Source organism: Apis dorsata, unplaced genomic scaffold (assembly GCF_000469605.1).
Source record: "Apis dorsata unplaced genomic scaffold, Apis dorsata 1.3 scaffold_293, whole genome shotgun sequence".
NCBI lineage: Eukaryota > Metazoa > Arthropoda > Insecta > Hymenoptera > Apidae > Apis > Apis dorsata.
This window is the reverse complement of record NW_006263568.1, coordinates 386553-399682: the sequence shown is the minus strand read 5'-3', so window position 1 is coordinate 399682 and position 13130 is coordinate 386553. Positions and strand designations below refer to the sequence as shown.

Here is a 13130-nt window from a genome sequence, read left to right as displayed (position 1 = left end):
GGAGGAAGTAGTCGTTTCCTCGGAAGTGGCAGGAGCCACGGTCAATTGCCTCTGCTCCATGTGATCCAGAGTCTTCTCAATGGCTCTTAATCTCTTCTCTAGGCTTGTGGTGCCCACAATTCCCACTTGCAACTGTGGGCCAAGCGGCAATATAGCTAATAACCACCATGTCCACGATGGGCCATCAGGTAAACGTGGCCAATCCTCCTCCGTGTCTGGCATTCGACCGAATACTCGCTGGATTTCCAATTGCTGAGATAACGATACCGTATCCCACCATCTTCTGCCTTTCGTTCTCACCTGGGAATAGTAATTTTTATCGTGTATTTGTGCAATTGGTGAATTGGAAAAGGAATAATATGAAAGATTATAAAATATAAAATTTAGTCGAGCGGTGTGAATAAATGATCGATGGTAAAAAGATTTAAGAAAAGAGAATCCTTATTTAGAAATAGTAATATTCATGTGAAATTTGTATAATTAATCGATGGTAAATTAAAAAAGAATAGGAGAAAAAGTAATAATAATTTTAGTAATAAAAATTGCAAAATATAAAATTTAAACGAATATCATCATGATGAAAATCGTTAATTTATTAATAAACATTATATTTTAACATTGATAATAACACAAATAACAATTAATTAAAAGTTTGGTCACAAACGATGAAATATCTTGCAATGCAATTTCCAAAAATTTCAAATTTTCAATTTCTAATAATCGTATATATATTTACAGTAATTAAATATTATTTCACATAAAAATATAGATTTGTTTTTGAAAGTATAACAAACTTTAAATTATCATTAGCAAATTTAAAAATTACACGAATTTATCAAGATTTCATTTTCTAACCTCTTCGATACAGAGCTCTGCTGCGCTGCGCAAGTATACTAAACATTGCATGCTGAAGTCAATTAGTCATAAAGTCGATCGATCGAAAAGTCGATTATCAATCATATATATTGCATGTGCAGTGTATTCATTCGATGGCTATCGACTAAAATCGACAATCATATAGAAGAAGTTAAGATTAATAAAAGAAAAAAAAAACACACGAGATATTTTGTCAATAGCATCGTATAAATAATATTGTGCCATTATGTGTTTTATATCCAAAGCATCATACAAGTGAGAGTGTGTCGCTATATCTCATCGAAATATCTTATCAATGAATACAAAGTATATAATATTTAAATGTCATTGACATCTTACCTTGTCGTGCAACTCTAGAAGATTCAACAATTGATCATCCTGAACCATCGTATCCCTGAGGAACTCTACTTGAGCTGTATCATAACCATCCTTTTCCCCTCCAGAGAGAACTCTGAATCTTCTTCCACCAACTGTACTCAAAATGCTGCAGCCATCTTTTAGCAACACTCTATCTCGAATCTCAAGCATGGTTCCATATTCCGCATATCTGGTATAAACAAAAATATTGAATAATTTTATTTTTGTTTTTTTTTTTTTGCTTTTTTATTTAACAATATCTTATCTTTTTTTAAATTTAAATGATTGTTCTAGAAATCGTTATTAAAACTGAATTTTTTAACATTTAGGAATGTGGAAAGATATTTCGAGAGCATTAGCGGTCGTTATAAATTATTGTCTTCGTACGAAATACACAGACGATGATTCACGATCGAGTAGTTTCAACATCTTCGTTAATGAAAACATAAATTTTAAATTGTTTCGAACGAAAAACAATTTTTTTTTTTCTTATTTTTAAGAAGAAATATTTATTTGTGTGATATAATATAATAGAATATTTTATAATAGTCTGCAGATGATGATTTATTATTAAGAATAATATTTTGGAATTAAATATCTAGGATGAAATATACAATCTATTAGAATTTTAAATACTTTTTTAATCTTTATTTTAATTTCAAATATACTATTTTAGACACAATAAATTATAATGGATGAATTTCATTATAATTAAAAATATAAATATTGATGAATAAAATATAATAAAATATGGAAATATCGAAAGTTGACAAAAAACATTTAAAGATTTCATACAATCAGGCTAGCATATTACATCAACTAGCATATTTCATGGTCACAATTTCATTTGCTGAAATTTTCATCAGTATCCAATTATGCGAATTCTGTATGAACAAAATAAATTAACACGCTATGTAATTTATTTAAATATATGATTTTAGTTATTTATACAAAAAAACTAGAAAAAAATTAAAGAATTCCTATTATATGATTTTTATTATATAAACTACTTAATTCTTAATAGATTTATGTAAATAAAGCTTTATAAATTCTATCAAAGGGAGACATACATCTATAAAGATTAAAACATTAATGATCCTAATTTAACTTAATCTTGTCACAAATTATTTATGTAAGTCCATGTAAATGAAATTATAAAGATTCTATTAATAGAGATATATACTATAAAACATTAATCCTATATTTTGTTTAAAAAAGTATAATTATTATTGTATCTAACATTTTATAAATTTATCTGTAATAAATAATTTCTTTACATATAAATATTCATACAATCCATTATAACTAAATTTTACATACATTTTATTTGAATATGAAAACAAAATTAATTTTTAAATGAATTTTATAAAATTTAAATTTCAAAGATGATTGTGACAATTATTCAAAAACTATAGAACCAATTTATTAAAAAAATCTGGCACTATTTCTTATATAAATAATATATTTTTCAATTATATTTATTAATGTGTCAAATTGTGTCAAATATATTCCCATAAACAAACTTCAAACTAAAATTTCAAAGGAAAATTACCTTCTGGTCCCTGTAGCCTCTCGGTTAATACATGCAGCGATACCAAACTGGCGGACACCGCTCTCCACGCATCTCCTCACCATCAACCTGTATCTCGGCTCGTACACGAACAACGGACATGCGACACATGGAAATGCTGTGGTGCAAACGAAAACAGCGATCTGCTCACTACCCAGAAGGCCAAGTCCTTGGACGAGCTCTAGTCGGTGGCTGGCTGCCCTCGAGGCGTATTCCACGGGTGCAACCGTTTTCAAAGCCCTTTCTATGAAATCCGTCACTGTCTTCTGGCTGCTGGCCAAATACTGGAAAAAAAAAAGATATTTCGCTAAGCCGAGCAGAAGCTTCGTCGTCCTTTTCAAGAGGTTCCCTTCTCCTGCCAAGGATTCGTGACATTTTCACAATTTCTCGCAAAATTCTACTTTCATCTATTGAAGCTTTTCGAAATTATCTATTTTGAGAAATCGTCGTTAGTAATTGAATTTTAAGAGAATAGATAATTGAGAGAATAATATGTTTGTTTGATTGATTAAAATTTAGAATTGTTGGAAATATTGATATGTTTGTGTTTGAGAATATGTAAAAGGTTGGAATTGATATTAGTATTGCAGTTGAAAGGAAATATGTGTAATGTATAAGTGATTGAAGTAAATTTGAAATTGTTGAAGACATTGTTTTTGCTTGCTGTTTAAGAATATATAAGAGATTAGATCGTCGTTAGTAACGCAATCAAATTACTTCAAATGAGTCTTATATAAGAGTGTATTCAAATTTGTATATAATTAAAGTTTGAGGAAACGTTTCTGTGTTTGAAAATATATGAAAGATTATAATATCGTTAATAATGCAATTGAAAGTTGAAAAGAAATGTAATATAGAAATATGTTTGATTTTGTAATTGGAATTGAAATAAGGAGTTTGATGTTGGAAAGATTGGTGTATATTTATATTTGAAAATATATAAAAAATTATATTATCATTACATAATGTAATTGAACGTTTTAAAGAAGTATTCATAGAAGTATGTTTAATATTATAATCAATTAAACTAAGTCTGAAATTGTTAAAAACATTATTATGTATGAATATATAAGAAATTATATTATTATTAATAATAACTAACAAATTTATCTTTACAAAAAAGCATTATATTCTTAACATGTATAAGTTTAACATGTATCTCTAAAAAATTACAATTCATTAAATTAGAAAATTATAGATGTCCAATAAAGAAGCACAATATATTTATTGCCTACAATAATAATATTATATATTGAAAATTAAGACACGTTCATAGTGTTTTTCTTTCCTTAAAATTAATAAGAATAGTTTGTTTAAAATTTATATTATAATAAAAGGAATTAAATTTATCAACTTTTAACTACAGATGGTAAAGATGAAAGAAAGATTAGAAGGAAGGAAAAAGAGAAAAACAGGATTGCACGAGAGTAACGGTCACAAAGCGTTGCATAATAATGTAACACGATACGAGGAAGGGTTACGTGAAAGATACGGGATTGCAAGCCGCAAAATTTATTTAACGTGATTAACGATGATGCTCGCAGAGACAATTGGTAATGACAAAGCACGAACGCGGAAGCTCCTAACGGAGCAGCCATAGCGACCACAAACAATAATCATTTCAATCTGCTGCATCATTAACCGCTAAGAAACATTATATCTCATTTATGGGCAGGTGTTCTCTCTTCTTCCACGAAATATTGTAGTTCAAAATTAACTTCTCGTCTTATTAACGATTACATGTATACATATACTAGAATTAACTATTTTATCACGATAATTAGAAATTTCGTTATGCAGAAATATATATTTCTTGTTCGATTATTTTATCTACTAATATTTTTTATTATATAATTTTTATTCAATTTTTATTTTATTATTCGATATTATAATTAAAGCTTTGAAAATTTGAATATTTGAAATGTGAGAAAGTAAAAACATATTAGGACATTAGTATTTAATAATCACGTTAGTGGCGTTAGTATCGCCGTATCATCGGCCGTCATGTTGATTGTAAAATAATAACGAATTAACATTATACAAATTGTCTATTCTTCAAATACAAATTTTTAAAAGATATTTAATTCATTATTTTTAGATATATTATTATACTTACATCGGCAAGTGAAGTGACGCATAAAGGACAGGCCGAGGAATAATCCAAGCAGCGATCCAAACACATCCAACAATACGTATGTCCGCATGGAGTTGTTACGGGTTTCCATAAGAGTCGACAACACAAGATGCAGTCCAATTCACCGGCTGTACCACCGGAAAGAGGCGGAAGGAGAATCTCGGCGGATCTTGTTTCGAGTCCTATGAAAAGTAACAATAACAAAAATCATTGCAATCAATATGTATTTACAACTCAATAATATTAACTTATATTACATAATTTAAAATTTTAAAATAATATTGAAACAATTTTAGAAATATGATTTCAAAATAATTGAAATAATTTTATGAATTAAGAAAAATTTAGAAATTAAAAACGAAAGATTTACTTAACCTATATTTCACTCATTTCTCTCATTTGATAAATAAAAAAGAGAAATTTAGAAATCAGATGAAAACGAAAGATTTTTCTACTAATTAATTAGAAAAAGTTGAATTCTAAAAATTCGAAAGAATTAACAATAAGACAAATTTAGAGATAAATGCATCTTTGAATGTTCAATTGGATAGACATAATAAAAATTAATTTGATTTGATAGTGAATAAGAAACTGAAAACGTTATTAATTAATAAGATCAGCAGAAATTAAATGAAAGAGATCTCTCGTGTTGCACGAGAATATTGAATGAACTTTACTTTTAAGTAGCTTCGTCGATTTGTTTATCAATGGCACGTATTCAGCCTCGCATATCATGGTGCAACGTGGTTATTAATACTAAATGTCAGATAAAATTTAATCGGGTAACCTTTTCAGGTTGAAATTGAATTCTTATAAGAAACATATTTAAGAAAGTACATTTGCAAAAAAAAATTCAAATAATATTTGATTCAACGTAAAATATTATATAATCTATCAAACATTGAGTATATAAATTAATAATAAAACGATTATTATAAAATTACTAAAACGAATGTTTAAATCCACTTTTGTTTATTTGAAATAAATATTATTGTATAATAATAATAAATAATATAAATTATATTTTTTACTTCTAAATAGATGTTTTTTATCCATTTCTATTTAATGGATATCGTTATATGAATAATATTATTATTTGTATTAAATCATATTCACTAACTAATAATATTATTCATATATATATAAAGGTATCCATAAATAAATATTTCTATTTATATTACTATTTTTCACTTTAATTATTTTTATTTATATTATTGTATAATATTCAAAAAAAAATTTCAAATTTAAATTTATATTATATTGTAATACAGATTGCAATTTTTAAATTTTTTCAACTTACTTTTCAGCTTTTCAATGTCTTGGTAGAGACGATCTAGGCCAGCCTGGAGCTTCACGTTGTTTTGTGGGGCTGTGGTTGACAGGAGCCTTCTGCTAACAGTCTGCAATGAATCAACAAGCATAATTGGATTAAACGCGAACTTTAATCTAAAATTATTAGGATTGACACGATTAGAGGGATCCTTTCTTTGAAATACAATTCATCTTTATTCGAGACGACCTGAAGTTATTGCGTAACGTTTAATGGATTACCAGTTACGCAACCATAAAATCTGTTTGAAACCTAATTCTTCGATATTTCGTTTCGCTTCTTTTCCATCTCATCATTGCAATTACATTGTTGTTCGCGTTTACAATCGAAGATTTCGATTATTCTTTAATTGTTCATCTAATAATATAAAAATTTATATTTTTGTTATATATTTTTTATAAAAATAATAAATTTTAATTTTCAATTTGGTTCTTCACTTTTTTAATAATTTTTCTTACACTTTCTTATTATATAAATATATTTATAAATCTATATTTTTTTATTTATAAATATATTACATAAATATACTTTTCTTATAAATAATAAATTAATTTCTTACTATAAATAATTAAATTTTAGTGTAATTTAATATTTGATATTTTTAATAATTTTTCTTATTATTTATTTGTATCGGTTTTTTAATAATTTTAATATAAAAATAAGATTAAAGAATTTTATATATATTGTAAACACAACCAAATGATTTGTAATCATATAAGGATTATTGGTTAGCTAACTATTACTCTCTTTTAAGTATTTACCTATTAAGTTATTATAAAATACATATCTAAACATATTAAAGGATAATTAAGATAAAATTTCTATTATCTAACTTATAGTTATCATAACAAATTTAACCTTACCTTACTTTCACTCTATATTCATTTCCCTATTAAGTATATATTATAAAATACTTGTCCAAAATGTATATAATATTAATTCTGTAATCCAAACATATTAAAAGAGAAATAAAATAAAATTTCAAAGTCTAAAAATAAAAATAATAGAAAGCAAAAAGATTTGTAATTAAATATATTATTGCTTATCTAACTAATCTAACCTAACTTATTTCATCTTCTATTCAATTCCTCTATTAAATTACAAAATACGTATCCAAGAGTATTAAAAACGAAATAAGATAGATAGGAGTTTAGAAATAAGAACAATAGAAAGAGAAAATTCGAGACTCTGATTTGTAATTAAACATGACATGCGATTATTGGTTAACGAACTGGGCTCATTATTCTGGCCGCAAGATTGATAGATAATTGAAACGTCGGATTTATATAAATTCCAATCAACTAGCTGCTTATTATAGCTTCGATATATCCGTATTTCTATTGATCTATAATAATTGCAAATTGATCTTTAATCACATACTTCCTTCCGCGCGTATTATACATTGTACACGTGACTTAGAAACGGGCAACTACAGTAATCTTCTGGAAACAAAACAAAAAAGTGACTTGATCAGAACAACTGAAGAGTATAATCTGGGATATGATTGTTCGTGTCGTGTCATTTGAAAAAGAAAAAGAAAATGCGTGTTGAATTAAACAATTGTAATTGTTCTTTTCTGAGATTAAATGGTGATTAAGTACTTCGTTCTTTGATATTTACTTTGTTCGTTCGTGCGATTAAGTTGATTGTTCGCTTGTAATTAATTGGTCGACAATTTAAAATCACTTTAAATAAAAGAAGGAGGAATTAAATTAGAGATCAATTTTGAGAAATAAATTAAATTATTTACGAATTAAAAAATTCGTAATTTGGAAAAATTGTAATCAATTGTTCTTTCTTTTTTTTTTTTTTTTTTAATTATATCATTGAAAAATCAGAAATCAAGAATTTCGAATAATTTTTCTTATGATAATTGGAAAATTCAAAATTGAAAAAATCATTTTTGGAAAATTGAAAATGAAGAATTTTGGGAAAAAATTAAATTTCTTTCTTTTTTTTTTTTTTTTTTTTAATTTTATCATTGAAAAATCAGAAATCAAGAATTTCGAATAATTTTTCTTATGATAATTGGAAAATTCAAAATTGAAAAAATCATTTTTGGAAAATTGAAAATGAAGAATTTTGGGAAAAAATTAAATTTCTTTCTTTTTTTTTTTTTTTTTTTTTTTTAATTATATCATTGAAAAATCAGAAATCAAGAATTTCGAATAATTTATCTTATGATAATTGGAAAATTCAAAATTGAAAAAATCATTATTGGAAAATTGAAGATGAAGAATTTTGAGAAGAATTAAATTATCTTTCTTTTTCTTTTTTTTTTTTTTAATTATATCACATTCTTTTGTTTATCTTTAATGTCCATGAGAAGACGATTGATCAGAATTTTACAAGTGATGAATATATATGTAACAAGAGGAGAATGAAATGATTTGATAAATTAATTGCAGTAGCATCGAAGTCAGCATGAAATTGTACCTGAATGATGATGTCACTTTTAAAACGGTTATTCAGTTATCACGGTATATAAGTATAACTACTCTGTATTAAAAGGAATGTAATGTCTAAAACATGTTACGTAAATGAACAATCTTTTCGAATGGAGAATAAAATTATTGTGCAATTCGAGTTAATTATCCATTTATATTTTTTTCTTTTTCATTTTTTCACGGATTTGGATTTCTTGTTTTATTTTAAAAAAATGTAAATCGTATTAACACATATGCAAAACAAAAAAATAAAATAATAATAATTGTAATTTTCAAACATTTTTACTATAAGATAATTCGAATTTAGAATTGCGATTAATTTCTTGTTAAATTTGATAATTTATAAGCATTCTTCGATAATTATCATAATATTATGTCATTTCTTGTATGTAATCACATAGAGCGTTAATCACACAGAGCGTTAATAAAATATCAAATTTTAAATATTCTTTTTGTAAGCAGTTTCTAAAAAATTTTAAACTTTTTTTCTCTCAAAGTTTCTATTACCAGTTATTACGTATTTTCTTATCTATTATATTATTCGTTTTATTTTATGGTTATATAATTTTTACAAAATCTTCAAAATATCTATCTATATAGATATTAAAATTTTATATTCAAATACTGGAAATATTAGTCCATATATTATCTATTAATATTAGTCTATCTAATATTAGTTTATATATTAGTCTATTTTACAAGAATATTCATCCCAAATATTAAAAACATTCTTTACAACAATAATTTGTTTTACTATTAAATTTATTTAATATTAACTTAGAATTAGAATTAGAATTAGAATTTGTCAAACTTAAAATTCATAATTATTTAACTTGTTTTAAAAAAAAAATCATGACTCAAAAAATATAATTACAGATATCTTACAATCATCCAATAAAATTGATACATCCTCAAAATTAAAAAGTCAAGTATTACTTTGATTTGATTTGAAAAATCCAGCATGAGTACATTCTTGCAATTTTAATTAAAAATTTAATATAAATTTATTATATTTTTAACACATTATCAAATCCCAAAATCACTTCAGTATAAGAATTTATTTATATATTTTTTTTCATATTCTCAAAATTACAAAATTTTAATTTAAATTCCATTATATACATTGAGTTCTATATTCTCTACATTTGGTTTCCACTATAATTTCTATTACAACATATTTTGAGTTAAATTCCAGTATTATTAAATTCTTAAAACGAGAAAATTTTTCAATTTTTCAATTCAAGATTCCATTATGAATTCTATATTCTCTATATTTCCATTATGATTTTTATATTGAGTATTATATTTTCAACATATTTTTATTCTAAGAATCACAAATAACATATTTTGATTTAAACTCCAATATTACTAAATTTGATTTGAATTCAACTGATGAGTTCCATCTATGATATTCATACAAATTCTCTCAAAATCACAATTTTTCATATTTTCATTTGGAGGATTATTATATTTTTCATTTCTTTGGAAGAAATAAACAGGATTATCACATTATCAATTTTCCAAAATCACAAAATTTAAATTTAAAGAATCAAATATAAATTCACTATACATTTCGTATATTCACAAAATAATTCAAAATACCTAAAAAAGAAAAAAATTCTTACTTGAGTGAAAGATTTAAATTTGAAGCATTAAATATAAATTCACATAGTAGTATTTCACAAAGTGATTTAAAATAAGTGAAGAAAGAAAGAAAATTCTTACCTGAGTGAATTCCTCTTCGCCACCGCTGCTGTTGTCCTCGCAGTCGGAGGCATTGAACGCCGCCCTCCGGTTTCTCTTGGGATTAATCAACTGGTGGCGACTTCTAGTGCGCGATGCGCCCTCTGTCAGATTGTAAGGGGCACGTGATGGAAGGAGGCTATATCGACGATGTCCTGACGACAACACTTTGTGCAGCACCTGAAGACAATAGCAAACAACATCTTTTGTAATTGTAATGTGATTTGGAACAGTAAATTCGTTCGTTAATTGTTGTTCAAGGATCCACGGATCATTGGATTTGCATAATAGAAAAATTCTGTTTCTACAATACAAATGGAACTCGTGTTCATTTCGAAAAATTACGCACCAATGTCAATTGCGTTTCGATTACAAATTGAATAAGTGACTTATATATAGAGGGTGTTCGTTAATAATTTATAATTTTTTATTTATTTGAGAAGAAATAATTTTTTTTATTAATTTGTCGAAACTTTCGACAATATATATTGGATCTTTGTTAATAATTGTGAAATATTGTTAATAATTGTGAATAATTTGTGAAATTTTTTATTTATTTACTACATTTAAGAAGAAATAGCTTTTTTTGATAAAAATTAATTCGAAACTTTTGATTAATACTCGAAACTTTTTAGATTGTATAAGATGTTCGTTAATAATCTATGCAAATTTTTATATAATCGTAAATATATTTGGAGAGAAATAGTGTTTGGTAAGAATTAAATAATCTGAAACTTGAATGTGAAAATGAAGTTTCTATAGAGTGTCTATTAAATAATCTTTGCGATTTTTTCTTATGTATTTAAAAAGAAATAATCTTTGATAAGAATTGAAGATATGTCGAAATCTAAAATTTAAATCTGAAAGTTTGGAAACTTTGGAAAATATGTGTAAGATATTAATAATCTGCGATAACATTCTACGAGAAATAGTTTTTGATAAAAGATACGAATGGATTTGAAATTTTGTTTAAGTTTTGAAAGTTTTCCAAACATATACAGGGTGTTCGTAATAATCTGTACAAATTTTTATATATTGTTAAAAATTAGAAACGGATTGAAACTCGAAACTTTTATGAAACTTCTTGAAACTCAGAATTCTTATTTCTTTCCTTTCTTTTCCAAGAAAAATACTAAAAAAAAAATTAAAATAAAATTTTAAAGAATTTTAATCTCAGTAAAATAGCTTCTTTAATAGCCATCATTGGAATGTTATATCACGATAATAATCTATGTTTAATCGTACATTTTATAAATTATAACAATTATTAACAATAAAAGATAAACAGAAATAACAAGTTGATCACGAGTTTTAATTAACAATTGATAATTATAAATGCCTTCAAATTCTCCTTCATCGCATAGATATTGGCCTAGAGAAATATTTAATAATTGTTATCATAAATAAGCAAAAAAAAATATATATATATCATTAAATTTTACATTTTGTATATTCATTGATCCTCGTTTGTTATTACTATTTTTTTTTAGTCGTTTATTTACTCATCACTTCGAATTACATTCGAAACAAACGAATAAGCCGTTCGAAATCATGATTTTTAATTGATTTTATAATAAATCGATGATTTTAATTGATTCGATTTAATTAATTTGACGATCGTTTAAGAAGCAATCGGATATCGTTTTCTGGCGAATCGTAACTAGGGTATACGATAAATTTTGTTTACACTCGAGGTGATAATAGAACGTGAGAATTTCTCGATGTAAATGACAATACTTCGACTTCTAGAATGGCTATTATATAATAACAGTTCTATAATTATCAATGGTAACTTATAAGTACGAACAATGTACATCAATTGCGCAGCAATAACGTATCGAGCGTGATTACCTCTTCATACTTAATTTATAAGGCAGTTAAATGTTATGTATATTTCGTTTAAGTGCAAATTCAAGTTCAAGTACAATGAAACATCAATAATATTTCGAAAATTTAATATTCCTTACGATTTCTCTTTTTTCTTTTTTTTTTTTTTTTTTTTAGTGGAAAATATTATTTCGATAATACAATTTGTGGAATAAAATTTTGATTTCTTTCAAAGGATAACTCTTATATTTTTTTGAAAAAAATTTTTAAGACGATTTCTGAATAAATTCTTCAAATTTTTATTTGAGATTCAATTTCAATTTGTTCTTCTTCGAAAAATTTCTTATCGCACGATTCGTTTTCATTACGACTTCTCTAAAAATAAATTTCTACAAGAATTTTTATTATTCGAAGTTGAGAATCGATTTTTTTTTTTTTTCATCGATTCTTATAGAAAAAGTTGATTTATATACTCGTTTATTATTTATATGTGCAATAATCTACAATTGAAATTAGTTATTAATTACAAAGTATTAAAAAAAGAATTTAGATAAATTTAATTTTATTGGTTTTACAACATTATTTACTGATTTATTACAAATTTAATAAATTTCAGAGATAATTAATTAAGATAAAAATAGTAATAAAATAAAATTAATTTCATTAATAATTTTAAATAATATCTACACAACATTGATAAATAACAAGAAAAAAATTTTAAATTTAATAAATCAAAAAAAATTGAAAATCGTAATTTTCTAATCATAGATTTAATGAAAATAATTTATCAATTCCAATTTAAAATTGAGAAATATATTTTTCTTTTATTTTTCTCTAATTTCAAGA

At 24.9% G+C, this 13130-nt stretch overlaps 1 protein-coding gene across 3 annotated transcripts in view; it reads right to left on the bottom strand.

Annotated features, from left to right (window-relative positions):
- LOC102681244 (LON peptidase N-terminal domain and RING finger protein 1) overlaps nt 1–13130 on the bottom strand; it is a 65739-nt gene that overhangs the window by 701 nt on the left and 51908 nt on the right. For all 3 annotated transcript variants that reach the window (XM_006617152.2, XM_006617153.2, XM_031511153.1), the window contains 6 exons: nt 10440–10637; nt 6238–6337; nt 4920–5119; nt 2786–3087; nt 1216–1423; nt 1–300 (listed from right to left, as the gene is read on the bottom strand). In XM_006617152.2, the coding sequence (XP_006617215.1) occupies nt 1–300; nt 1216–1423; nt 2786–3087; nt 4920–5119; nt 6238–6337; nt 10440–10637 (1308 nt within the window). The remainder of the gene's footprint in view (nt 301–1215; nt 1424–2785; nt 3088–4919; nt 5120–6237; nt 6338–10439; nt 10638–13130) is intronic.